This window comes from Dama dama, chromosome 33 (genome assembly GCF_033118175.1).
Source record: "Dama dama isolate Ldn47 chromosome 33, ASM3311817v1, whole genome shotgun sequence".
In the NCBI taxonomy this organism is placed as follows: domain Eukaryota; kingdom Metazoa; phylum Chordata; class Mammalia; order Artiodactyla; family Cervidae; genus Dama; species Dama dama.
Window position 1 is genome coordinate 27146277 of NC_083713.1, and position 24937 is coordinate 27171213.

Below are 24937 nucleotides of genomic sequence, written 5' to 3' on the forward strand. Positions count from 1 at the left end.
AAACTTTGTTTTGAGTTTTTTGGGATTGTTGACCAAAATCTGTGAATCTCCATTACTAACTGAGAATAACCCAAAATCTATAGGTGATAATTTTTGCCAAGAAAAGTATGTGACATCTCATACATTTTCTGTAATGTCGACTATTTACTGGTGGAAAGCAGAGGGAAGATACTACATTATATTTAAAGCACCAGACTCTAATGAAGTACATCATTAAACACAAATCTTCCTTATGCTTGATATAGGCTATGGTGACCATTTTGAGATTCATTAATTTCATGCTTTCCTATTTCCTAATCTAGCTGCAATTGTAATTAGCCCCCATGGCTGCCATGAACATTTCTTTTCAAAAGTTGAAATTAATAGGGATACAGATTCTGATTAGCATGATAACCAATTTGGCTTAGATTCAGAATTTGATCTTTAATAAAGAAACAGTCATAGTGGCAAAATTTTAAAAATTATTATCTGCCAAACATGCTATATTATATGTGAAAGCACTGAAATTTACACACTAAAGAAACTCCTTATAATATGTAAATACTATTCCTTTAAATATAAAATATTAGATAGGTATTCAGATATTCATTATATAATTCTCGAGTTTGCTGTATTTTTGGAAAAATTTCATAGAAAAAATGTTGGGAAAAAGAAACAATGCAAAATGTACTATCAGTGTTAATTTACTTAAAAAAAAAAACCTGAAATAAAGTTTATATCACAAAACTCAAGTGCCAGATATGACTTACCTTCCACAGTAAAAATACTAATAGACCAAGCATCAAAATCCCAGCAAGAATGGCCACTAGGATGATCCACCAAGGTACTCCTGAATGCTGAGCTACAGTCTTTGAGGGAAACACAGTCACACGAACCTATGGGGCGTAAAGGAAAGCAATACCATTACAAACTTGGGTGAGAATTAAACCCTGAGTTTGTATCACTAATTCTGCTTCCAGATATACTTGGTCAATGTAGCCTACAGATAGATGACATGTCTTCGGGTGTGAGTTCCTTTCCTTTAGTAATGGAATATTGCTTCAAGAGGCATTTCTTGGAGCTCTTTTCCCAGAATCTGGAAAATGCTGGATTATGTTTTGATGAAATAACTGCTTCTGTGCTATCTTTTATAAATTTTTATAATCAACAAAAGTAGAGAAAATTGTATAATGAACCATCATTTATTCACCAAGTTTCAACAATTACCCAGAGGGACACAACCAATCTTGTTATACCTACATTAATATAACCTGGTATCTTTGTGAGAACAATCACCCTCTCTTAATTAAGCATTCAACAATGCCAACAAAAGGGTCCATTTATGCACAATTAGCCTACATTCCTGACTCATATTTTAAAGATGTTATGAAATATAAAAGAGGGACAGAGCTCCATTACTGATACCATTCTAATTTTCCCTTAAGGTTGAAACCAAGCAGGACCCAGTGGGGCCCTCTCAGCAGACCAAAGCTTTATGGTTCAAACCTGAGAGTTACTTGGAACCACAGGATTGCGATGGTCATCTTTGAAAACAGAAGATTACCTCTTCCCCAGCACATAGCCCCTTCCTCTCTTCCCTAAGTAATCTCGGAACAAAACCTGAGGAGTTAGTTCTTGGGGACATGAGTTCACCTTCTCCCCAGGATTGCTAGCTTCCTCAATAAAGCTCTCTTTTCTTTTACCTAACACTTGTCTCTCAGTATTGGATTCTTGGGTTACGAGAAGCCAAACCTGAGTTCAGCAACAGGATTGCAAACTAAAGACCCTCGTAAAGAATAAAATTTCCTGAAATGACTCGGTGTCATTTACTATGACAATGTGTACAGACAAACGAGACTCTGGATTCATTCAGAGGCAGCTTACAGCTTTAAGCACCAGCTGATGAAAAGTTTAAGCTATAAACACTTGATAGATGGCAAATATCAATTGAATAGAAGTGTTTATTCAGAAATCTAAAAAGTTGCTTATGGTAATTTGCAACAACTTGGTTATGTGAGCTTAGAATTCAAGTGGATTTCTGTGATGCCAGAAAGTTTTTTCTCAGGAAACTAATCTTCAAAGCTTATAAAAGACCTGGTGAAAGCTACAGATATGATTTTGTAAACTATACTGATTAGTCATCTATCAGTTTGAAGTTTCTGCAATTTTAGAATTTAAAGACTATAAAGTGAAGGGTAAAGAAAACTTAAGAGGGAACAATTTAACTCCTAAGAAGTGTTTCTAGTTAAGTATTCTACATTAGTATTGAATTCTGGATGCTGCCTAAAATGCTTCCATGTCTACACTGTGATTCAGTACTACTATCCTAGAACACTTGGGGGAAAAAAAAAAAACCTCTTAAAGTATTTCTATCTAAACTAGAAAACAAGTTTTCAAACTCTTACAGAAGATACTTAAAAGCAAGAACTGCTTTTCTTTAAAGATCTTTAATAGGAACAGAATTCACATTAAGAGTTTTCTAAGCTCTAACCACATAAACACCTTTATCAGCTACTATGTTTCCTGTTATGGTCTCAATGAAGTTTCACTCAAGCTCTCAGCCCAGGGGAGAGCCTCCTGACTCACTTCCTCTTGCCTCCCTTTCCCCAACAGGTGTCCTAGCTTTAAGCTGAAACAACTCTTTCTTGAGATTACTGGTTGAAGCAGAGAGGTACCCATGAAGTAGGGAAGAGAGAATGGTGAGAGACCAGTAAGGAAATAATACAGTTGATGTGCGTGCTAAGTCAGACAATCCTAAACTAAAAAGATTACTTCAATTAGCCTATGCTTTATCTTGGCTTCCCAGGAGCACAGTGGTAAAGAATCCGCCTGCCAGTGCAGGAAACACAAGAGATGCGGGTTCAGTCCTTGGGTCCGGAAGATCCCCTGGTGAAGGGAACAGCTACCCACTCCGGTATTCTTGCCTGGAGAATTCCATGGACAGAGGAGCCTGGCGGGCTACAGTCCATGGGGTCGCATAAAGTTGGGCATGACTTGGCAGCATGCACACACATATGCTTTATCTCATTTAACTTTGCTTCCCTAGTATGTAGCATAGGCAAGCCACACAGTATCCCTGGGGCAAGGTGATGACTTGGAAGGGCCATGCTCATTTTTAACAATAAGCTCTGATGAAGCCTTTTGAAGTGGACAGCGCACACTGGTCCATAGACAGAGGAATCAGCCCTATCACCGCCATACCAGTCTTTCAAATGGATGATCCTAGAGGGAAACCACACCCCCAAATGGCTGCAATCTGACAGCCACAAGGGCTCAACAAGGTAGTTTTTTATTTTGTGGGGTTGGGGGTCGGGTGCAGTGTAGGCAGGAACTCAGCTGAGAGCTCTAAGCCCCGGGTCTGGCTACCATTCAAATCAGATCTTGGAGCTTTTTAGAAACTAAAACAAGTCACTGTGCCTCAGACTGAGGGCTAATGCTAGGCTCTGGGCCACACTTTTAAGGGTCAGATGTGCTCTGCAAATCCAGTGTGTGTGCAAGGCCACGCCACAGGAAGGCAAGAGAGGCCGGTCAGCAAGATTTTATTGTTTGTTTCCTTGAACTGTCAACTCTGTGTGGTGTGTGTGTGTGCACGTATGATAGTCATTCTCCAGCTGGGGCTGAGAATGGGGGAGGGGAGTGGAGCTGGCCTTAGAATCAGGTGGGGGCAGGCCAACTATGAGCTGAGATTCCCAGAGCTCTGGACACCTTGTCTCATCTCGTCACAGCAACTGTTACTGACAAACAATGACAGGTTCAGGCGAGTAGAAACTACTCCAACTTCAAAAACAAACAAAAAAATTGTTTTGGTTGCATTAAAATCTAGGCATTTCCACAGGGATGACCTGTGCATGTGAACCTCATCCATCATGTGTCCATAAGAGGAAAAGGGTTTAATTCTGCTGATGCATTAAATTCCATCACCAGTGAGCAGTGCTGAGACCACATGAGCTTGCCCCCAGCCAAAACTGTTTCCCTAAATCACTCTTTAATGTAATATCCTCCACTCTCATTGAACTTTAGTATAAGATATTCACTCAATGAAGGGATTTTCATATCTTTTATGAAACTATTAAGGAAACCATCCCCTTAATGAGTGTTCTTCATATTAGAAATTCATCTTATAGAAGAATCCACATCTCAAGTTCTTCTCTGAATTTAGAACCAAAAAATGAAAATCTCCTCCACCCTGAAGAATAACATGCCTACTTCCACTTATCACACTCTTTCTCATCTTTGGCAGGCAGGAAGTTTACCCACTCTCTTCCTATTCCTTAGGAATGAAGTTCAGTTCAGTTCATTCAGTCGTGTTCAACTCTTTACAACCCCATGAACCACAGTACGCCAGGCCTCCCTGTCCATCACCAACTCCCAGAGTCTACCCAAACCCATGTCCATTGAGTCAGTGATGCCACCCAACCATCTCATCCTCTGTCATCCCCTTCTCCTCCTGCCCTCAATCTTTCCTAGCATCAGGGTCTTTTCAAATGAGTCAGCTCTTTGCATCAGGTGGCCAAAGTATTGGAGTTGCAGCTTCAACATCAGTCCTTCCAATGAACACCCAGGACTGATCTCCTTTAGGATGGACTGGTTGATCTCCTTGCAGTCCAAGAGTCTTTTCCAACACCACAGTTCAAAAGCATCAATTCTTCGACACTCAGGTTTCTTTCTAGTCCAACGCTCACATCCATACATGACTACTGGAAAAACCATAGCCTTGACTAGACGGACCTTTGCTGACAAAGTAATGTCTCTGCTTTTTAATATGCTCTCTAGGTTGGTCATAACTTTCCTTCCAAGGAGTAAGGGTCTTTTAATTTCATGGCTGCAGTCACCAACTGCAGTGATTTTGGAGCCCAAAAAAATAAAGTCAGCCACTGTTCCCACTGTTTCCCCATCTACTTGCCATGAAGTGATGGGACCAGATGCCATATCTTAAGTTTTCTGAATGCTGAGCTTTAAGCCAACTTTTTCACTCTCCTCTTTCACTTTCATCAAGAGGCTCTTTAGTTATTCACTTTCTGCCATAAGGGTGGTGTCATCTGAGGTTATTGATATTTCTCCCGGCATTCTTGATTCCAGCTTGTGCTTCCTCCAGCCCAGTGTTTCTCATGATGTACTCTGCATATAAGTTAACTAAGCAGGGTGACAATAGACAGCCTTGACATACTCCTTTTCCTATTTGGAACCAGTCTGTTGTTCCATGTCCAGTTCTAACTGCTGCTTCCTGACCTGCATACAGGTTTCTCAAGAGGCAGGTCAGGTGGTCTGGTATTCCCATCTCTTTCAGAATTTTCCACAGTTTACTGTGACCCACACAGTCGAAGGCTTTGGCATAGTCAATAAAGCAGAAATAAATCTTTTTCTGGAACTCTTGCTTTTTCGATGATCCAGCAGATGTTGGCAATTTGATCTCTGGTTCCTCTGCCTTTTCTAAAACCAGCTTGAACATCTAGAAGTTCACGGTTCATATATTCCTGAAGCCCGGCTTGGAGAATTTTGAGCATTACTTTACTAGTGTGTGAGATGAGTGCAATTGTGCAGTAGCTTGAGCATTCTTCGGCACTGCCTTTCTTTGGGAAGGAATGAAGTAGGGATATGTAAGTACAACCAATAAGAAACTTCCTCCTTCCTTGGCTGAATTCAACAAATCTCTCCTGGTTCACTCTCTCCTGTGTTCATTCAGTCGGGTTTGACTCTTTGGGACCCCATGCACTATAGCCCACAGGCTCCTCTGTCCATGGAATTTTCCAGGCAAGAATACTGGAGTGGGTTGCTGTTTCTGACTCCAGGGGATCTTCCTGACCCAGGAGTTGAACCTGAAATCTTTTGTGTCTCCTACATTGGCAGGTGGATTCTTTACCACTGCACCATGTGGCAAGCTCCACTCACTGTCTCCTAGACCATGAAATTCTTAACAATTGACACTATCTTATTCAATTTTGCTTCTCTAGCACATTTGTGGGGAAGGCTTCTCTGGCATTTCTGCAGTGCGTCCGTGGCTAATTGGCTTGTTAACTGGATCAATTTAATTGATGCTAGAATTTTAGTAACCATCTTATCTGGTTCAGTTAGGTGACCAGCTCTCCCTGACTTTTGTTATAACAATATCTTAAATGTGTTTTATTAAGAAATGAACACAGGTGGGAAGGAGGTTCAAGAGGGACAGAACATACGTATACCTATGACTGATTCATATTAATGTTTGGCAGAAACCAACACAATTCCATAAAGCAATTATCCTTCATATAAAAAAATAAATATTTTAAAAAAGAATTGACACAAAACTCTTAAAAGACTGTTTGGGTTATAAGGAAACAAAGATTTTTTTATCTTTTTAAAGCCAGGATTAGAGTAAAAGCAATGGGAAAACATATCAACATTAACACCAAAGGACAAGGCTGAATTATTCAACCTCCTTTGCTTCATGTCCAAAGAAAAATAATCTAGACACTGGAAAAGACACAGAATCAAGATAAAAGTGAAATTAAAACCCTCAGCAAGTGAGGGAATAAAAAATGAGGGCATATTGACACTTGAATTAAACTTGAATCTTTAGAAACCCCCAAAACTACACTTTAAAATACTAGAGAAACATGTAGACATGACAGCTGAGCTATTGTATCTCAGAAATCAGTTAATAGAAAAGGTAACAGAAGACTATAGAGATTAAGAAGTCTCTGTTTTCAAAAGAAATGGGTTCTAGATATGAGACTAATCCATTTTCAAATCTACCAATTATTAAATAATCAAGTAGTATTATAGCAAAGATTCCAATTCCCATTAGTAGCCATGGGCTCTCAAAGCCCTGAGAACATGAAATGCCCAAGAGAACCTCGTTTGCATTTGTGACCCAGCCACTAGTCCAGACACCATGGCCTTCAGTTCCATCATCCTCAAGAAAACAAGAGCACTTGATGAGAAGTCACGAGCCCAGGGTCTGGTCTTACCTCCACCCCACATGCTGGTCCTGTGACCCTGAGGGACAGACAACCTTCCTTGGACTCAAGTTTTCTCATTTGAACTTGAGATTTGGGGACTTCATGGGGAGCAAATATTATAGAGTCAAAGAATAGGGGCCCAGAAGCCAGAATGGTATAGATTTCAATCCAGGACCCCAAATGACATCCCCTGTCTATGCCTGCTTCCTTTTTTGTAAAGTGGGTACAATGTCTACCTTGGCATTCTCCTGCAGTTTAAATGATAGTATATGGGTAAAGCATCTAGTAGATGGCAGACATTTAATTAATGCTTTATTAATATTGGTTTCTTCCCTCTAAAGTTTTCTTCTCTTTGAAGCTCAGTGATTCTCAGGATTGCTGATTAACAGCTATAGAAAGTTGTAGCAACTGCCTTTAGTCAGAGAGGGAGAGAAAGGATTCTCAGGAAGGGTGTGATTTGACGGTCTTTATGATGCCTTATTAGTAAAGGTAGAGGAAATTCCCTGGTGGTCCAGTAGTTAAGAATTTGCTTTCCAACGCATAGGATGTGGGTTCAATCCCTGATTGGGGAACTAAGATCCCACATGCCAAGGGGCAACTGAGCCCGCATGCCACAACAAGCCTGCACACAGGGAAGACTCAGTGCAGCCAAAAAACTAAATTTAATTTAAAAAATTTTTACAGATGTAGAAAGGTAGGAGTAACCTGTAAAGACAACATTAGGTCAAGATGAGGGTACATCCTGGGACAGTCCTGGTTTACACCACATGCCCCAGCATCCTGCCCAGTTTAGCACTTGCCCAGACAAACGTTTGTATTCTAGTTGAGATGATAAATTTTAATTAAGGGTTGCTATATTCAAGAAACCAAGGTCATCAGGGAGACACACTGGATTTCAGCTGGTCAAAGGATGGAAGCCTAGACATTTGCCTTAAGTACATCAGTAGATCAGCTTTACAACAGAAATTCTTCTCCATTCACTCTCTTGCAAAACACTCCCCCCTGTGACCTGCAGTCATTTACTTTGAGAGCCCAATACAAGTCCCTGTGGGGCCAGACTCCCCACCCCCAACTAGGAACCCCTTACTATACACAAGCTTCTGCTGCTAGTCCTGGTCAACAGTTTTCTTAATTACCTGGATGAGAACACCCAAGACATGCTTCTTGGTTTTAAAAAAGATAAAGCTTGCAAGGAAAGAAAGTTATCAGAGAGCAAATGATCAAGATTCAAAATTACGTTCTAGGCCCAAACAACAGACCAAAAGTAAGCCACACAAGATGTGAGGATGAACTCAAAGGTGTGCAAAAACTGCTCAAGGGTGCGATGTGGGAAATATAGTTTGACAGCACATTCAGATGAAAATACCTGGAAGTTTCAGCAGAACACAAACAGAAAAATAGTAGCTGCCAGAAAAGCAAACCATCTTCAGCAACCATTTAAAGGCCATATTTTAGGCTGAACTAACAGAAGCTGGGAGGCTGTTAAAGGGAAACTTAAGGTGAACTGGGCAGACCACACGTCAGCTCTCCTTCCTGGAGCTGGCCCAAGAAGAGACGAGATCTGGAACCTGCTCAGCTGCATCAGGCAGGACAGATAATTGAAGAGCTGGGTGGTCAGCTTTGAAGAGAGTAAGAGAGATACGTCCAAGAAAGTATGACAGTTTCCTTCAATTATTTCAAAGGCTGCTACATGGCCGAGAAGGAGGACTTATGTTGGGACTTGTTCCAGGGGGCATAATCAGGAACTGATTTTAGAAGATTTAAGTCTCAATCCCTATAATAAGAGATGGTTTCTAATAACCGCCACTGGCCATACACTCCCCCCACGAGCTCCCCGCTAGCGCAGTGAGGATACCATCAGTGGGAGTACACCAACATTGGCATTGCCATTGGCATGAGGGGCGGTACGAGATGTGGGATCTTTAAACTAAGGAGGTGCACCCCTCCTCTCCTTGAGCCAACAGCTCTCAAATCTGTCCCATCCACAGCAGAACGAGATGACCCGAGTCACTTCTTTCTTCCATGATTCTACTGAAATACAACTTGGGGTGGGTACCACCTTAAGACATGATTTGCTTTCTCTTTAAAGGGAGTATCAGTGCCTTGAGAGACATAAGTCCAGAACAGCATGTCCTCAGGCCATGGGCATGGGGTGGAGGAGAGAGATCAACTAAGTGAAGCCCATGGAATCCTAACCTGAGTGCCTGCGTTGGGCAGCTTGATATTCTCGGTGGCGGCAATGACATCAATGGAAGCCCGCACGAGAATGTCCAAGTAGTTCATCTTGGAGTATTCCTGTTTGGAGACAAAGTGAGTGAAAGCGTGAGTGAAAAGAGAAATGTTCTAGGAGGTGACAGACGGCTTCGGACACAGCCTGCGGTGGGGTCACACCTCTAGAAACGTGCTGTTCCACAACCTCGAGCGCAGAACCAGGGAGGCCTTGCTGTCCAGCCCTCGCAGCGGGCACTTGATATTCACACAGTTCACATTCACACTGCAGTTCTGGGGTGAAAAAGAAGAACAGGAGTTACAGCACAACGGTCTGGGGAAGGCCTTCCCGCCACCTCCTGGAAAACTCACAGCTCTTGAAAAATACTCACAAGGGTCTGATATTTTCTTTCAGAAAATAAAGAAAATTTTCTGCCATCATCTGTCTGTCTTTCGGCAATTTCTCGTTTCCTTCTTGAGTTGTGAGCCTCCTGAAAAAAATTACATCTGAAATACTTCCACCAAGTCTAATTTTTGGCATTACTGTACAAATTTCCAGAGTACACCCTCCCAGATTATGCCAAATTCACAACTGATAATCTTCACCTTTCTCCCAGCACCAAGGTGTGGAAACAATTTAAGTGTAAGATCCACAAAGTGTTAATTACCAACCTCACTTCAACTTTATTTTTCAAGGTAATTTTTTTCATTCCAACCTTAAAACTCAAGAGACAAAGGCTTTCTTTATTCCGCTGTCTCCTCACCAAACTGTGAGCATCCTGAGATCAGGGACCAATCTCATTCCTCTACCCCTAAGCACTCAGATCGGTACCTAACATAACTGTAAAAAGTCAGCACATCCTGAATGAGTGACACGGAATGAGGAAAACGGAAAGTAGAAAAGATTGAGCATGATTTATTCAAAGGAGAATACTGAAAACTAAGCCAAGGAAGATGCTTTAAAATTTCATTTTTCGGACTTCCCCAGTGGTACAATGGATAAAAATCCACCTTCCAATGCAGGGGACACAGGTTCAATCCCTGGTCCGGGAAGATGTCACATGCCTCAGAGCAACTAAAGCACATGTGCCACAACCACTGAGCCCACCCTCTAGAGCCTGCCAACTGCAACCAGTGAGCCCACGTGCTGCAACTATGGAAGCCCATGTGCCTATGCTCCACAATAAGAGAAGCCACTGCAAAGATAAGCCGGTGCACTGCAAGGAAGAGTAGCCCCCGCTCACCACAACTAGAAGAAGGCCCATGAGCAGCAACAAAGACCCAGCAAAACCAAAAATAAATAAATAAACTGCATTTTTCTTAAAGATTAGGAATAATGGACCATCTTGTTTCTCCAAGTTGATGAATATAAACCACCAACTATGAACACTGGTCATACCCAGTCACCTTAGGATTTAAAAGAAACAGATGTGCAATAACAAAGCAAGTCTTTATCAAACTGGAGCATAAATGATAGACCAGATAGTTACTTAAGTGTGGAGCAGTACAGAAAGAGGTTAACAGTGCAGACTTTGAAAACAAGCAGGGTTGTGCATGAATGCACTGCCCTCATAGCTACTGAGTGACTCTGAGAAAGTTAATCTCTCTGATTTTCAATGTCCTCATCTATGAAATGGTGGGTATGAGAAAAATACCTCATCAGACGATCAAGAGAATGAAATGAGAAAACGCAAATCAAATGCTTAGCATGGTGCTTGAGATATAACAAGCACTCAATAAATATTTTCTATTCTAAAAAGGATGAAAAGTCTTCAAGGTCACTTGCTAAGGTGCCAGTATGTTCTGTAATGCTTGATTCTACTGGGAACTGACATTGGCTGGCCCATCCCCAGGGCATGTCCTTATATGTCACACTGGGCCTTCAAACTTCAGAAAATGTCATTTGCTTCAACATGCACAAAATGACCGTGACTTATATGCCACAGTGGTGATTAGGATTTCTGCCTAGTCAGCAGAAATCCTCAGCCTGACTTGGTTACTCACAACAAAACAGAAACTCTGACACCAAAGGAAAAAAAATTCAACATGCCAGAATGTGTTTCCCAGGGCAAGCAATGATGTCCCCCTTCTCTAATATTAACATATATGGAGACATGAGAGAGATCAATTAACATACCGTCAGTTTCAGGAAGTTTATTTCACCTTGTGGCTCACAAGTTATTTTTTCCAATCCTTTTGATTCTACTTTCACCAAATAAAGCAACCATTTGCCGTTGCTAATTTCTTTTGGCCACTGGATATTCAAGGTTGCTGTGCCGAGGTTTTTAAGAGGTTTGCCCAAGTTAATTACCTGTTAGAAAATAATATGTATTATCTCAGTGTAATTCTCTCAACATAAAATTAGGTAAGCAGTTCCTATTGCCAAGAAAAAAAAAGCCAAAATATCTGGTATAATCCAACAATAAAAGCACAGGCTCCAAAAGTGGACTTTGGATAGGGCATTCAAAATAGAGATTTGTGTTTAAAGATTCTTGTCAATAAAAATAAGGGGGAAAAAAGATCAAAGAGAAATAATTGTTCCCTCAATTCAGGAACAACTTTTGTGTGCAACAGAATCTGCCAGGCTCTCAAAATGCCCAGGGAAAAGTCACGTGTGTTCTTGTGTCACTCTGTAACCACTCTGCCTGGCAGGTGCCAAAGCCAGTGTGGTGCCAGTGCAGCCATCGGCTGCTTCTGGGAAGCCCCACCTACTGCAAAACTGAAGCTGCCTCTGTCCTGACTACAGGGTGGGGGCTTGGGATAACAACTGAGAGACCCGAGTAGGGCCGTTCTGGCAACCATGAACCCATGAGTCCAAGCTGGGGACAGGGCAGGGAGCAACTCCGTGCAACAGACATCAAAAGAGTTTGTGTGAAAGACCACTCCAGAACCCACAGACCTCTTTGCAGCCACATCTGCATAGGTGTCATAATCACCACCACCCACTAGCTGTCTCAGTTGTATCTGTAAAGCTAACAGATTCTTTCAGAGGAGAATTCCACCTCTTCATCCTGCTAGAGTCAAGGGTGGACCCATTTTTGCTATTTCAGACTCTCACCTCAACAACGGTCACTGTGCTTTCAGGAATATGATTTGAGCCACACAGACCTGAACCTGCGTATAAGTTATGAGTCACCTCTGTACCATGCACTTATGTTCATTTGACTGGACTTAAGAGCCACTGTGACTACCTACTTTGGAATGGGTCAGAGCAATCATTAGTCTTCCTTATGGGTATACGTCAAACCCACATTCACCATCACAAAACTGCGCTTGGGAAAGGTCAGTGAACATTAACCATAAGCAATAAGAGAGATGACCTTATAACAGAGGATCATTCACACATTCTAAAGCCAAATACCATTTTGAGATTTTTGTTTTATAGACAGACTCTGGGGAGAAAAAAATCGAGTACTCCTTTGTCTCAACACCACATTTATTATTAATACATTAAAACTCCCTAAGAAGAAAAAGACCAAACTGAATTTGATTCTGAACAGAGTCCTATGTTAAATGAAGTTGTGGTTCTCCATTCTGAAAGACAACTTTTACACTAAGCCAGTATGCTGTTTAAAAACTGGCAAGCTCCCTTTATCACGCTTATTTATTGTTACTTATTAAAACTACATATTCAAGATCATATACAGCGTAGGTTAGCTTCTGATACACAGACTGGGAGGGCCAACTGCGACCACTTACCCTGAACTCGTACTCAATTAAACTTCCTACGTCCTCTTCAGATTTCATCGCTTGCTCACCAACTACTGTACCTCCAAAATACACCTGGGAAGGTTTAGCAACTCTGTTAAATTAAAAAACACCAGTTTTAGTGAGGATTGTAAATGGTTCTTTCAGACACTGATTTGTTATGCTAAACACAAACACTTACCCGGAGACCGATAAAAGCAGTTCAATAACCACTTTTGCTGTAGCTGTAATTGAAGCCAAATTATCTTGATTGCTTGTTCTGAAAAAATGAAAGGGAAACAATAGGGTTTTATTGTAACAGTCAGTTTTCTCATTAAATTACACTTCTTTTATGAGTTAGATAAAGGCCAATTCATTGACTGGCTGTGTTTTCATGAAATAATTCTGAATGGAAGGTTGAAATACTCTCTTACGTTTCCAACTTCAGATTAATATCCAGATCTGTGGTGTCAAAGGTGACCTCAGTTGTACTTAAAATCAAATAAAAAGTAACCTAAGAAACAGAAATGGCTGTTAACATAGGCTGAACATATTGACACTGCAATGGTATTTTAAAAATTAAAATACAGTATGTAAAGGCATCACCTACACTAGAATTTCTTTTAAAAGGATTCCCAAGCTCACAGTCTGCTTGCGAGCCATTCTGGTTGGCAACACAACTCAACTGCTTCTCCTGTAATAGAAAAACAGGCCAGATCACAAAACATTCACTTACCACACAATTTTTTTTTTTTTTTTTCCTCCAAACTGGTCTCTTAAAATACTTACAGGGAAAGCCCTCAGTTCTCTATACGCAGAATAAGTCAGAGTGTCTGGAAAAGTGGCAATGAGTTTAGCTTCGTGAGCGTCATCACCATCTTTGGTGGGATTCTTTGGGTTAGAAGGGCTGTTCGTCACTGTTATTTCTAAAGCAATGTCCTTCTGATCTTTTAGAACTAGTTCTGGTACACCTTTTTGACTATTACAGAAAAAAAAAAGGAAAACAACAAAGTTCTCAATAGATTTTCAATCACCCTTCACAAAAAGTCACTGCAAAGCCAGAGTCGTTTTTGCTAGTACTATAGCACAATTCTTACATTGGTAAATAAGAAAATTTGTCCTGATTTCCTTCTCGGGTACAAAATTTATACTCTAGCTTAAGGTTGCTGTTACATATGTTGTCGTCGCCACATCCCTCTTTTAAGAAGTGCACCTGTAGGAAAACAAAATTGTAATTTATACCATTTAGGACTCTAAATAAGTGACTGTTTCCATACAGTTCATTTCCCATTGTGACAGTTACCATAGCAGAATTCAAACTACAAACATACTTTGCATCGAACGCCCACTCTGTCCTTTAATGAAACTGTGTTTTCAGAACACTTTGACCAAGGCCCTGAGAGTTGTAGGGCAGTAAAGAATAAACCTGGCTCAGCTATGTGGCTTTGGGCCAGTCAGTTAATCTTTCATAGTCTAGGTTTCAACACAGGTGACGTGGGGATACCACCGCCCTGCTACATAGGGTTTACTGTGAGAGTTAACAACAGTAATGACAATACTACCCAACACAAGACTACGTATTTAAACTCACGCAATCCTCACAGGGGACTATGAGGCATATACTGTTCAGAGACCCACTGCACAGATGGGGAAACAGAGTTCAAGGTTAGGAAAGCAAAGGGCAGAGTATCTTGCACTATGCTAAGGGATGCTTGATAATCACACTAATCAATAATTAGAGAAATGGTCTTGTTTTTTATGTTTAATATGACTATGGAGCTTGTGTATATGGGAATACACAGAAGAAATATTAATGTACAATAAGTGACATTGACAATTACAACAAGGCTGTATATTGTGACCTTATTTAACTCATTTGACCTTATTTAACTTATTTGCTTATTTAACTTATATGCAGAATGCATCATGTGAAATGCTGGGCTGGATGAATTACAAGCTAGAATCAAGATTGTCAGGAGAAATATCAACAATCTCAGATATGCAAATAATACTGCTCTAATAATAGCAAGTTAAGAGGAACTAAAGAGCCTCTTGATGAGGGTGAAAGAGGACAGTGAAAAAGTTGGCTTGAAACTCAACTTTAAAAAATCTAAGATCATGGCATCTGGTCCCATTGCTTTATGGTAAATAGAAGGGGGAAAAGTGGAAGCACTGACAGATTTTATTTTCTTGGGTTCCAAAATCACTGTGGATGAAGACTGCAGCCATGAAATTAAAAGCCACTAGCTTCTTGGAAGAAAAGCTATGACAAACCTAGTCAGTGTATTAAAAAGCAGAGACATCACTCCACCAACAAAGGTACACATAATTAAAGCTATGGTTTTTCCAGTAGTCATGTACTGATGTGACAGTTGGATCATAAAGAAGGCTGAGCACTGAATAACTGATGCTTTCAAATTGTGGTGCTGGAGAAGACTCTTGAGAGTCCCTTGGACAGCAAGGAGATCAAATCCTAAAGGAAATCAACCCTGAATATTCACTGGAAGGACTGATACTGAAGCTGAAGCTCCAATACCTTGGCCACCTGATGCAAAGATGCGAAGAGCTGACTCATTAGAAAAAACCCTGATGCTGGGAAAGATTGAAGGCAACAGGAGAAGGGGGCAACAGAGGATGAGATGGCTAGATAGCATCACTAACTCAATGGACATGAATTTGAGCAAACTCTGAGAGACAGTGGCGGACACAGGAAACTGACGGGCTGCAGCCCATGGACATAACTTAGTGACTGAACAAGTGACATTGAAAGTGTACTGAAAAGTACATAAGGAACTATGCTTGATGACAATAAATACTGCAATGTGCAGGTGCAGGCATGAGCCCCTAGGCCTAACTCATTCATGAAAAGTTTCATCAGTGGGCCACCAGAACCAGTGCCTCAGAGTGGACACTCCACTACCAACTATATTGTGACAAGTACAAAACATTAAATCAAGATGTCACCAGTCCCCAGCCTAATCCTGCAGATGCAGGCATCCTAAACCCTAGCAAACAAACACCCACCACTACATAAGAGGTATACAGCAAGCCCCTCCATATAAATTTTACTTTCTAAGATTACATAGGCTACATTAGACACTAAATTTTGACTATTTCATTGCTCATATATTTCAGTTGTGTCTGACTCTTTGCAACCCCATGGACTATAGCCCATCAGGCTCCTCTGTCCATGGGGATTCTCCAGACAAGAATACCGCAGTGCGTTGCCATGCCCTTCTCCAGGGGATCTTCCCAACCCAGGGATCAAACCCAGGTCTCCCGCATTGCAGGCGGATTCTTTACCATCTCAGCCACCAGGGAAGCTCATGAAAATAATAGGTTTTGTCAATTATAGTCTCAATAAGTCTCAATGACCAAAAATTATTAAGAAAAACAACTCTCATCTCCAAACTGTATTCTGTAGGTTTCTATATCCATTGTTTACTTGGGAAGCAAATTTTCTCCAAACTATACATATATTAAAAAGCTTATTTAATATACAAAGGAATGGCCTTTAGGGCAAATCAATCACTAGTCTATTGCCTTCGGAGATGTTTGATTTAGCATAATAAAATAGTAAACAATTAGTAAAATGAAAATCAGAAACACTTACATCTGTATGAACAGACTTGGGTTCATTTGAATTCAGAATTGGGAGAACTTCCGGAAGCGAATTCACTCGCCTCCGAGTGCTCGGCTCCTGGATCTCCACTGAAGCAGTTATGGGAATGGGACGCAGTTTATCTCTGATGTTTTCCTGAAAAGAATGCAGAGACACAGTTAAAGCATGCTATAAACACTACTAGGGAACTCCAAAACAATGCTTTCCTTTGTCCTGGATAATGTGTTGCTAGTATTCATAGAAAATGTCAAATCTACACTTGTGACCAAGCACCTGCATGACAGAACTGATCTGTCTGCGGCCCTCACCTGGAGCCAGAGGGTTTCTTCCATGCATGCCTTCTGTTTCTGTCTGTTCAGAGTGAGCTCTTGCATATACTTGGGCTCAGAACCTTGGTTTCGAAACTGAACTCTTGACGACAGCCCAGATTTTCTCCTTTCCTTTTCAGCCTCCAGAGTGCCCACAATGGCTAGATGAAATCAACAAAACCACAGGAACTTAAAATGCACTCATACACAACACAGCTGTAAGTATACTGAGTTCGTTTTTGATATATTTTAATTCCTCTTAGACCATTTTTTCCCATTGCCATGGTTTTCCTTCATATTTCCTAGCAATGCACATTCTGACTTATGGTATTTCAAATCAAGCTGTCCTTTCCTGCCCATTACTGTGAACAATTTTTAAAGCTGCATTTCCTTTGGGCCACGTGGGGGAGCTCAAGAATAAGTCAAAACCTCAGAGACGCGTTAAGAATCAGTTTCACTGCATTTCAAGAACTCACAAGATGTGACAGACAACAGGAGGGCAGCCAACCCTGCTGAAGGACCTAAACTGACTCCCTCTTCAACAGTCTGGTGCTTAAATTCCAAAAAGGCCTCTAGATCAATAGCAGCTTCTCAACTGTGTGGTGTCAGGAATGCAGATCCTCAGGCCCAACCAGACTACTGAACCCAAGGCTGCATTTTAATAAGATTATCAGGTGGTTCTTACACACATTAAAGTACTCATAAAGAAAATTGTCTAAAAGAGGAAAAACATATTAGAGATGGAGATGTCTTGACAATAGGATGAGACTTTTCACTTTAAAAAGATGAAGAATTTAAAGGTAAAACATACTTCCTTTCCGTGGTCAGAGGGCCCCTCTGTCCATTAATAAAACTCCCAGAAGCAAGGTTTCCACTTCCAAAGCCCCAGAGGGCACATCCTATTTGTGATTACCTACACTGACAGAGCTCAGAGACAAGCTAGGATTTGGATGATCAAAATCTCATTTCTTAACTTCAGAATACATTCTTTGCCAATTTGCTGGATATAGCTGCTATGTTTTAGTACTTAAATGACTTACATTTATTAATCACTCACTAACCATTCTTGAACTACAAGGATATCAAACCAGTCAACATTAGAGGAAATCAACCCTGAATATCCACTGGAAGGACTGATGCCGAAGCTGAAGCTCCAATACTTTGGCCACCTGATGCCAAGAGCCAACTCACTGCAAAAAGACCCCGATGCTGGGAAAGACTGAGGGCAGTAGGAGACGGGGCAACAGATAATGAGATAGTTAAATGGCAACACTGAATCAATGGACATGAATTTGAGCAAACGCTGAGAGACAGTGGAGGACAGAGGATCCGGGCATGCTACAGTCCAGGGGGTCGGACTTGACTTGTTAACTGAACAACAACAACAAAACCATCAGAAGGGGCTTTCCAGGTGGCTCAGTGGTAAAGAATCCACCTGCAATGTAGGTGACATAGGTTCGATCCTTGTGTTGGGAAGATCCCCTGGAAATGGAAATGGCAATCCACTCTAGTATTCTTGCCTGGGAAATCCCATGGACAAAAGGACCCTGGCCTGGCGGGCTAAAGTCCATGGGGTCGCAAAAGAGAAGGTTATGACTTAGCAACTAAAAAACAAAACCATCAGAAGGGAAAGCAAACCAGTGTGTACAGGGTCAGAGAAGCCAGCCTCAGGGAAAAAAAGTCTGCTCCAGAAAATGAATCCATGTTCTAATAGTTACATTAGAGTTTAATACCCTCTACCTACAGATGAAGAACTAGAGACCCACAGAACAAGGTGACTGGCCCAGAGTCCTACAGCAAGAAACGGAGTCAGCTCCTTTTGTGTCACAAACACAAAAGGTGACTGCCTTTTAAAGCCTCTTAGACGTGCAGGGTCCCACTTCCCCTAGGCTGGACCTCCCAGCTCTTTTTCATTTTACCTCTCCTTCATTGCTGGGCTAACTCTACTCCTCCTTCAGATTTCGGTGTGGATGTTACTTCCTCCAGGAAGCTCTCCCGGCCCCTCCTGGGGGGTCCAACAGTGTTCTATTTCTCTCATCACTACACTTAAGTCTGCTGCACTGTGAATGCCTGATCACTTTCCCAGGAAAAGCCGCTCCAGAGACCACCTCCAGCTGTTCCCCATTGTATTCCCCAGCAACAGCACAACACCTGACATAAACAGGATTAGTAGAATAGATGAACAAATGCATCAACACACACCCAATGCACATTTGCATGCACACACATACACTGTCATCATCCTTACGCTGAAACAATGGCTGTTCCCATATGCAAAACCAAAATTTAGAAACAACAGTTTCAATAGTAATTTCTGTGTCCATCTGAAGAATTCTTAAATGTCATGGCTGCCAAATGGAATGCGCCTCCATTTTAGGCCCTCTGTGAGCCTTGACATCATCCATTTATCAGTGACCTGCTAACTTCACAATGAACCAGACGAAGGCTCACATGCTGAGTGCCCCTCATGGCAAAAGCAGGAGAGTGTGTGGGGGCATTAAAACCATTTATCTACCAAACCCTCTCCAACCTCTTCTGACCCTCCAGACAGTTCACATCATCTTAAAATCCTTGCCAGCCACCTTTGCTGACCTTTGCAGGGGCAAGCCAAGTAGAATAGTCATTAAGGCTCAATTATAAATATCTGTAAGTATGGAACACTATACCCGAGGACTGCCAAGTTAAAACAGCCTAGCCGAACAATAAGCTCACACACTTGGACACGGGGAACAGATTTTAGATATATTAACTCTTGCAGTTTTGTGCAAGTTCCGCTTTATTTGAGTTAGAATTTCCCAATACCGTGGAAGCAATGGCAATGAAAACAGGCTTTCTTTCAATTTCTTCAGAGGAAAAAAGTTCTTTCTATAGTGAAGTGAAAGTCGTTCAGTTGCATCCAACTCTTTGCAACCCCATGGACTAAACAGTCCATGGAATTCTCCAGGCCAGAATACTGGAGTGGGTAGCCTTTCCCTTCTCCAGGGGAATCTTCCAACCCAGGGATTGAACCCAGGTCTCCCGCATTGCGGATGGATTCTTCACCAGCTGAGCCGCAAGGGAAGCCCAATCTATAGTGGGCTATCCATAAACACTTGGTTAATATAGGAGTAGTTATATAAAATTAATATACATGGCATTAAAGACAGCGTTTAAGCTAGAAGGAAGTTTGTAATTTATTTTGTATAAATGATTGATCTGAGGGAAGACAAGAAATGTTTTGATGAGATTTCACATCTTTGGCAAACAGTGTGGTTTGAGAAGATAACCAATAGAATAAAAACATGTTTCCTTTCCCTCTCCCTTTCCTGGTCTCTCTAGGCTGCTTCCAGACACAATGGTAAAAGGCCCCACGAACCAAGCTGGCAAGTGTAAGGTACCACAGTTGGGTAAAAACAACACAAAATCTGAGAGGGTGAGAGATTGTAAGAAATCATAAAATATTTACTGAAAGCCACACAAAAAACAGTATTTTCTCTACTCAATAAAATACCGGCTACTTCAAGAGCAAAGTGAAAGGCCACAGCTCCCCTGGGGGTGGAAAGTCCTAATATATGCACGCCATACTGCAAGGTCTGCAGAGCTCATGGAGGGCCAATACGGCGGGAGGTGGCCCAGAAGAAAGGGCCTTAAAAAGTGAAGGAGACGAAGAAACCTCCCGAGGACAGCTTAAAATCTGGGAAGATGAAGGCCAAGTGGGTTTATGACAGCATGGATTGGGTGAAGGCAGACTTATTTATTTGTGAAGTTCTGAGATGTCATAAAGGGACATCTTTTTTTCGTAAAGAAAAGAAAATACTCAAGGTAACATGGAGAAGCCTTAAGAAAACTCATTCCATCTCAAAGAGGACTAAAAACTGAAAACCTTGAGAACCACCCTGTCCTTCCAGAAAGGTTTCCTTGGTGGCTCTGCTGCACTGGAACACCTAGCCGCTGGGACCACGGCTGACCCAGAAAGGAAATCACCCTCCCTCTGCACTTCCTCTTTGGGGAAAAGATGTCTTTAGATTCCTAGGCCCCCAACTTTACTCTGGCTTACTCCTGAAGAGGTACAGCTGCTACTAAAACACACCAGAGAAGGCCTCGGTGATCATCACTATTGTGAGAATATCATTAAAAATTTGTCAAACCCTGTGGCAAAACTCCTGTCATTCTTATTAAAAAAAGCAAAGTAGAATAAGACCTTATGAATGACAACCTGCTTCCACCACCCTGAAAAAGTGAAACTCAGGCGTGTCCAACTCTTTGCGACCCCATGGACTGTAGCCTGCCAGGCCCCTATGTCCATGGAATTCTCCAGGTAAGAATACTACAGTGGGTAGTGATTCCCTTCTCCAGGGGATCTTCCCAACCCAGGGAATCAAACCTGGGTCTCCTGCATTGCAGGCAGATTCTTTACTGTCTCAGTCACCAGGGAAGCCCTTTCACCAGCTTATCTCATCTGAACTCCGCCACAATCCTATGTAGTTAATTCCCATCAGAGGCATTTATTTTTAACTGATAGGAAAATAAAAATTCAAACATTATGGGATTAGCTCTGTGTTGAAGCACTGGATCCAGGAGCAGAGCCCAAGTCTCTGAGTTCAAGCCCAGTCTTCAGGTCCCCCTGGGCCCACCCTCAGGGACACGGCACGGGTGTTCTGGACCGCAGAGGCCTCTGGGAGGGGACCCAGCAGCGAAGAGACTGGAAACTGACAATTTATTCAAGTAGGACTTGGGCTCCCGCGGTCACTCTTCTACAACTACCACCCGCCACCTCACAACCACAAAACCAATTTTCCACACTGCTTTTCAAAGACAGACATGGAGGAAATGGTTGTGGCAGCAAATGAGTACTTATCCAAGGCATTCATTCTGCCCTAAACCATCTGCTCTGGAAAATTCAAATGGGGACCAAACGCATTTTTTTCCTCTTGGGCTTCACCCTTTTGATTAAAAAGAAGATGACAGACAGACTTAATTCTTTAGGTCAGAATTTATGGACCCATGTTGGCCATTACAGTTTTGTTCTTCTAGTTAATTTATTCAGAACTTTTCAACCTGGCAGACAGAAAAGATCTAATTTCAGTTGATTCACTTTGTTGTATAGCAGACAGTAACGCAACAGTGTAAAGCAATTATACTCTAATTAAAGAAAATTAAGCAAAATAAAGATGTTCAGATAAGCAAACAAAAAGTATTAGGTACTTACTTATTGAAGGATTGTAACCGGTGGGCTTAGCAGTGTATTCAAAACAGGCCTTAACCTTGAGGCTGTATAAAATCAAACACATGGTCATTAAGAAATGCCTTACTAAAAAAAAAAAAAAAAAAAAAGAAATGCCTTACTGCCCTGGAAAAAAATCTCAACACGTTTCTCTTCCTCATATCCCCCCAGTGATGACTGATAAGTAAAAATGTTATATATCCACTTGACAAGATTCCTCTTTCCTTTTCCCCATTTCTCTTAATCTTCCCTGTGGCTCCTCAGGGCAACTGGGTCATCATAAAGCAGAGATATCAAACAGTGGGGGAAGAGTGGACACGGTGCAGATGCTCACCATATCCCACTAGGCGCCCCACAGAGCGTTTTCTGACGGAGATCAATTCTGTTAGGTGTTACTGTGATGGTTTGCTGAATATTAATCACAGGCCGGGATCTGAAGACAAAGGAGAAGACAAGCTCAGCCTTTTGCTATGTGGATGTGAGATGAACTCACATACTACACAGGCATCCTCGGATGCTGCATCTTAAAAACCACAGGAAAAACTCTGTTTCCCAATGTTACTCCCGCTCCCCTGTTGCTAAAGAAAACAGCTGTTAACAGACATAATTTAAAACATGATGATGTGATATTTATAAAAATGTTTAAACATGACACATTCAAAATTATAAATTGTTTTATATTAATAATTTTAATGTTAATGGAGTTTTTAAACTGAAAGACCAATATGGGCAATATGTAAAAAGTTCCATAGTTTCCAGGTGAATATGTCTCATCCCCACCCAAACTCTCAAGGAGCTCTGCATGTCCTTCCAGATATATCAGTCTGGTTCAATTAAAAATACTATTTAAAATTAAATTTAAAACAAGCATTTCTTTTAAAGTGGGAGTTTTTCATGCTTATTGGTCTGCATGCTGCTCTTTGTCATTCACATTTCAGAGGTCTTCTCGTATCTCTACACACAAATCTAGTTATTTCTCACAGCTGGTGGTATTGCATCTACCAATGGAGCATCATTTATTCAACCAGTCCCTTAATCAGTGGACATTTAGAATTTTGTAAGGCTTTCAGCTGACAAACATCCTTACCTATACATCTATGTACATGTATGTGTCCTAAGTTCATACATCTGTTTATCTGTAGGATAAATTCTTAAGCAGAATTTTTGAGTCAAACAATATATGCATTTTTAATTCTGGGTAATCTTGCCCACCCTCCCCCAAAAAAAGCTCCAAAAAGGTTATACCAACATACATCTAACACCTGGGGTGCTCACTAGCAGGATTTCTACACATATGTGAATTTTAGTAATCTAGGCAAGACCTGAACTTAAAAGTCCCCATTTTACAGTATCTGAGCTTCCTATCCTCCCTCGGACTCTCCTATCTCCAACCTCAGGTGCTTGCCAGTACTGACCACAACTTTTCTACCCCCACAATATCTCTATGAGCAAAGCTGGAATCTTTTATCTTTTCCTATCTCTGCCTTAACCCAACCTCACGGACACACAAAAAATGGAATCCTACGCCTTCAGCCCTTCTCACCATGTAAAAACATCATCTTTCTCCCTTATATGTTCTTCCTACCCGCCACAGCCAAAGGGGTCACCAAGGGCCTATGGCTTGATCCCTGCACCACTGGCATAGAAATGCACGACTGTGGTAGTTGGGGCCAAAGGGCTGGGCAGACGGTACACTCTCGCCTCTGTCACTCCCCACATGAACTCAGAGTGGCTCCTATGGTTCCATTCCCACAGGGATTCAGTCACACCAACTTCGGTGGGTTTGTGGTAAACCCAGCCATCCTGGAGAACAGTGTTCCACAAGAAAGTGTATTCCAAATTCCAAAGAGCTAGTCTGAACCTCTGGGATCAATCTATCTGTAGGCCAGACAGAGAGTGAGTACCTTCATGGGGAAGGCAGGAGGCAATAAAAGGGCAAACGATGCTCACATTTTTTTCATTTCCCTTTATCTTAATTGTTTATCTTTCTATTGTTATTTCACATTGGAGACACTGCAGGTTTGGGTGCAGACCACAGCAATAAAGCAAAGATTGCAATAAAGGAGTCACTTGAATTTTTTGGTTTCCTAGCGCATAAAAGTTATGTTTACACTATAATGTAGTCTATTAAGTTGCAATGGAATTATGTCTAAAACACAATGTACCTGCCTTAATTAAAAAATACTTTATTGCTTAAAAAAATGCTAATCAGCATCTGGGCCTTCAGGAATTCATAGCAGTAATATCCAAGATCACCATAATTAAGTAATAATAAATGAAAAAGTTATAATAATAATAAATGAAAAACGTTACAAGAACTACCAAAATGTGACAGAGAGACATGAAGTAAACACATGTCGGGAAAATGACACCTTGCCACAAGCCTTCAATTTTTAAAAACAAAACAAAACAAAAAAATCCCACAGTATCTGTGAAGTACAGTAAAACAAAGTGCAATAAAATGAGGTATGCCTGTAGGTCTGTTTCTAAAGTTTTGAGAACATATTTAGAAGACAAAAAGTTCATAAATGTTTTAATACCAGTTGCTACAGATGCTAGAGTGTTTTACATATAATAATATTAAGGCTTTGGTGCTGTATACACTTCAAAATAAATATTTTAACACACACTTCTGCCTAAATGCTGTTTTTAAACACACAATATACACAATTTTCAGAGCATATTATATATGGAATCATAAAAATGCCTTTTAACACATAAAGCAAATTATTATTGCTCAGTTGTCTTGTGTTTAGTTGGCATTTACTCATTAAGTATCATAGTACTAGCATGATTTAGTGGAGACTGACATTGGGAAGATTTAGGTACCATGCCCTGCTCTCACAGGATCCAGGCTCAAAAGCACAAGCAAGTCCTGGGCTTCTGTTCTTCTTATTTGTAAAATAAGAAAGTTATCTTATTAGCCAAGGCTTTTGAAATTCATTTTCATACTATCGATGAGGAAAGAAGGAACATATATATAGGATTCACA

The 24937-nt window shown here is 41.1% G+C and overlaps 1 protein-coding gene across 2 annotated transcripts in view; it reads right to left on the reverse strand.

Annotated features, from left to right (window-relative positions):
- ITGA6 (integrin subunit alpha 6) overlaps nt 1-24937 on the reverse strand; it is a 91522-nt gene that overhangs the window by 6143 nt on the left and 60442 nt on the right. For both annotated transcript variants that reach the window (XM_061135641.1, XM_061135642.1), the window contains exons 10-24: nt 22280-22378; nt 21931-21992; nt 16743-16903; nt 16426-16569; nt 13910-14025; nt 13602-13791; nt 13423-13506; nt 13247-13326; nt 13015-13092; nt 12825-12927; nt 11263-11436; nt 9518-9616; nt 9309-9419; nt 9114-9212; nt 750-875 (exon numbers count right to left, since the gene is read on the reverse strand). In XM_061135641.1, coding sequence (XP_060991624.1) covers nt 750-875; nt 9114-9212; nt 9309-9419; nt 9518-9616; nt 11263-11436; nt 12825-12927; nt 13015-13092; nt 13247-13326; nt 13423-13506; nt 13602-13791; nt 13910-14025; nt 16426-16569; nt 16743-16903; nt 21931-21992; nt 22280-22378 — 1726 coding nt within the window. The remainder of the gene's footprint in view (nt 1-749; nt 876-9113; nt 9213-9308; nt 9420-9517; nt 9617-11262; nt 11437-12824; nt 12928-13014; nt 13093-13246; nt 13327-13422; nt 13507-13601; nt 13792-13909; nt 14026-16425; nt 16570-16742; nt 16904-21930; nt 21993-22279; nt 22379-24937) is intronic.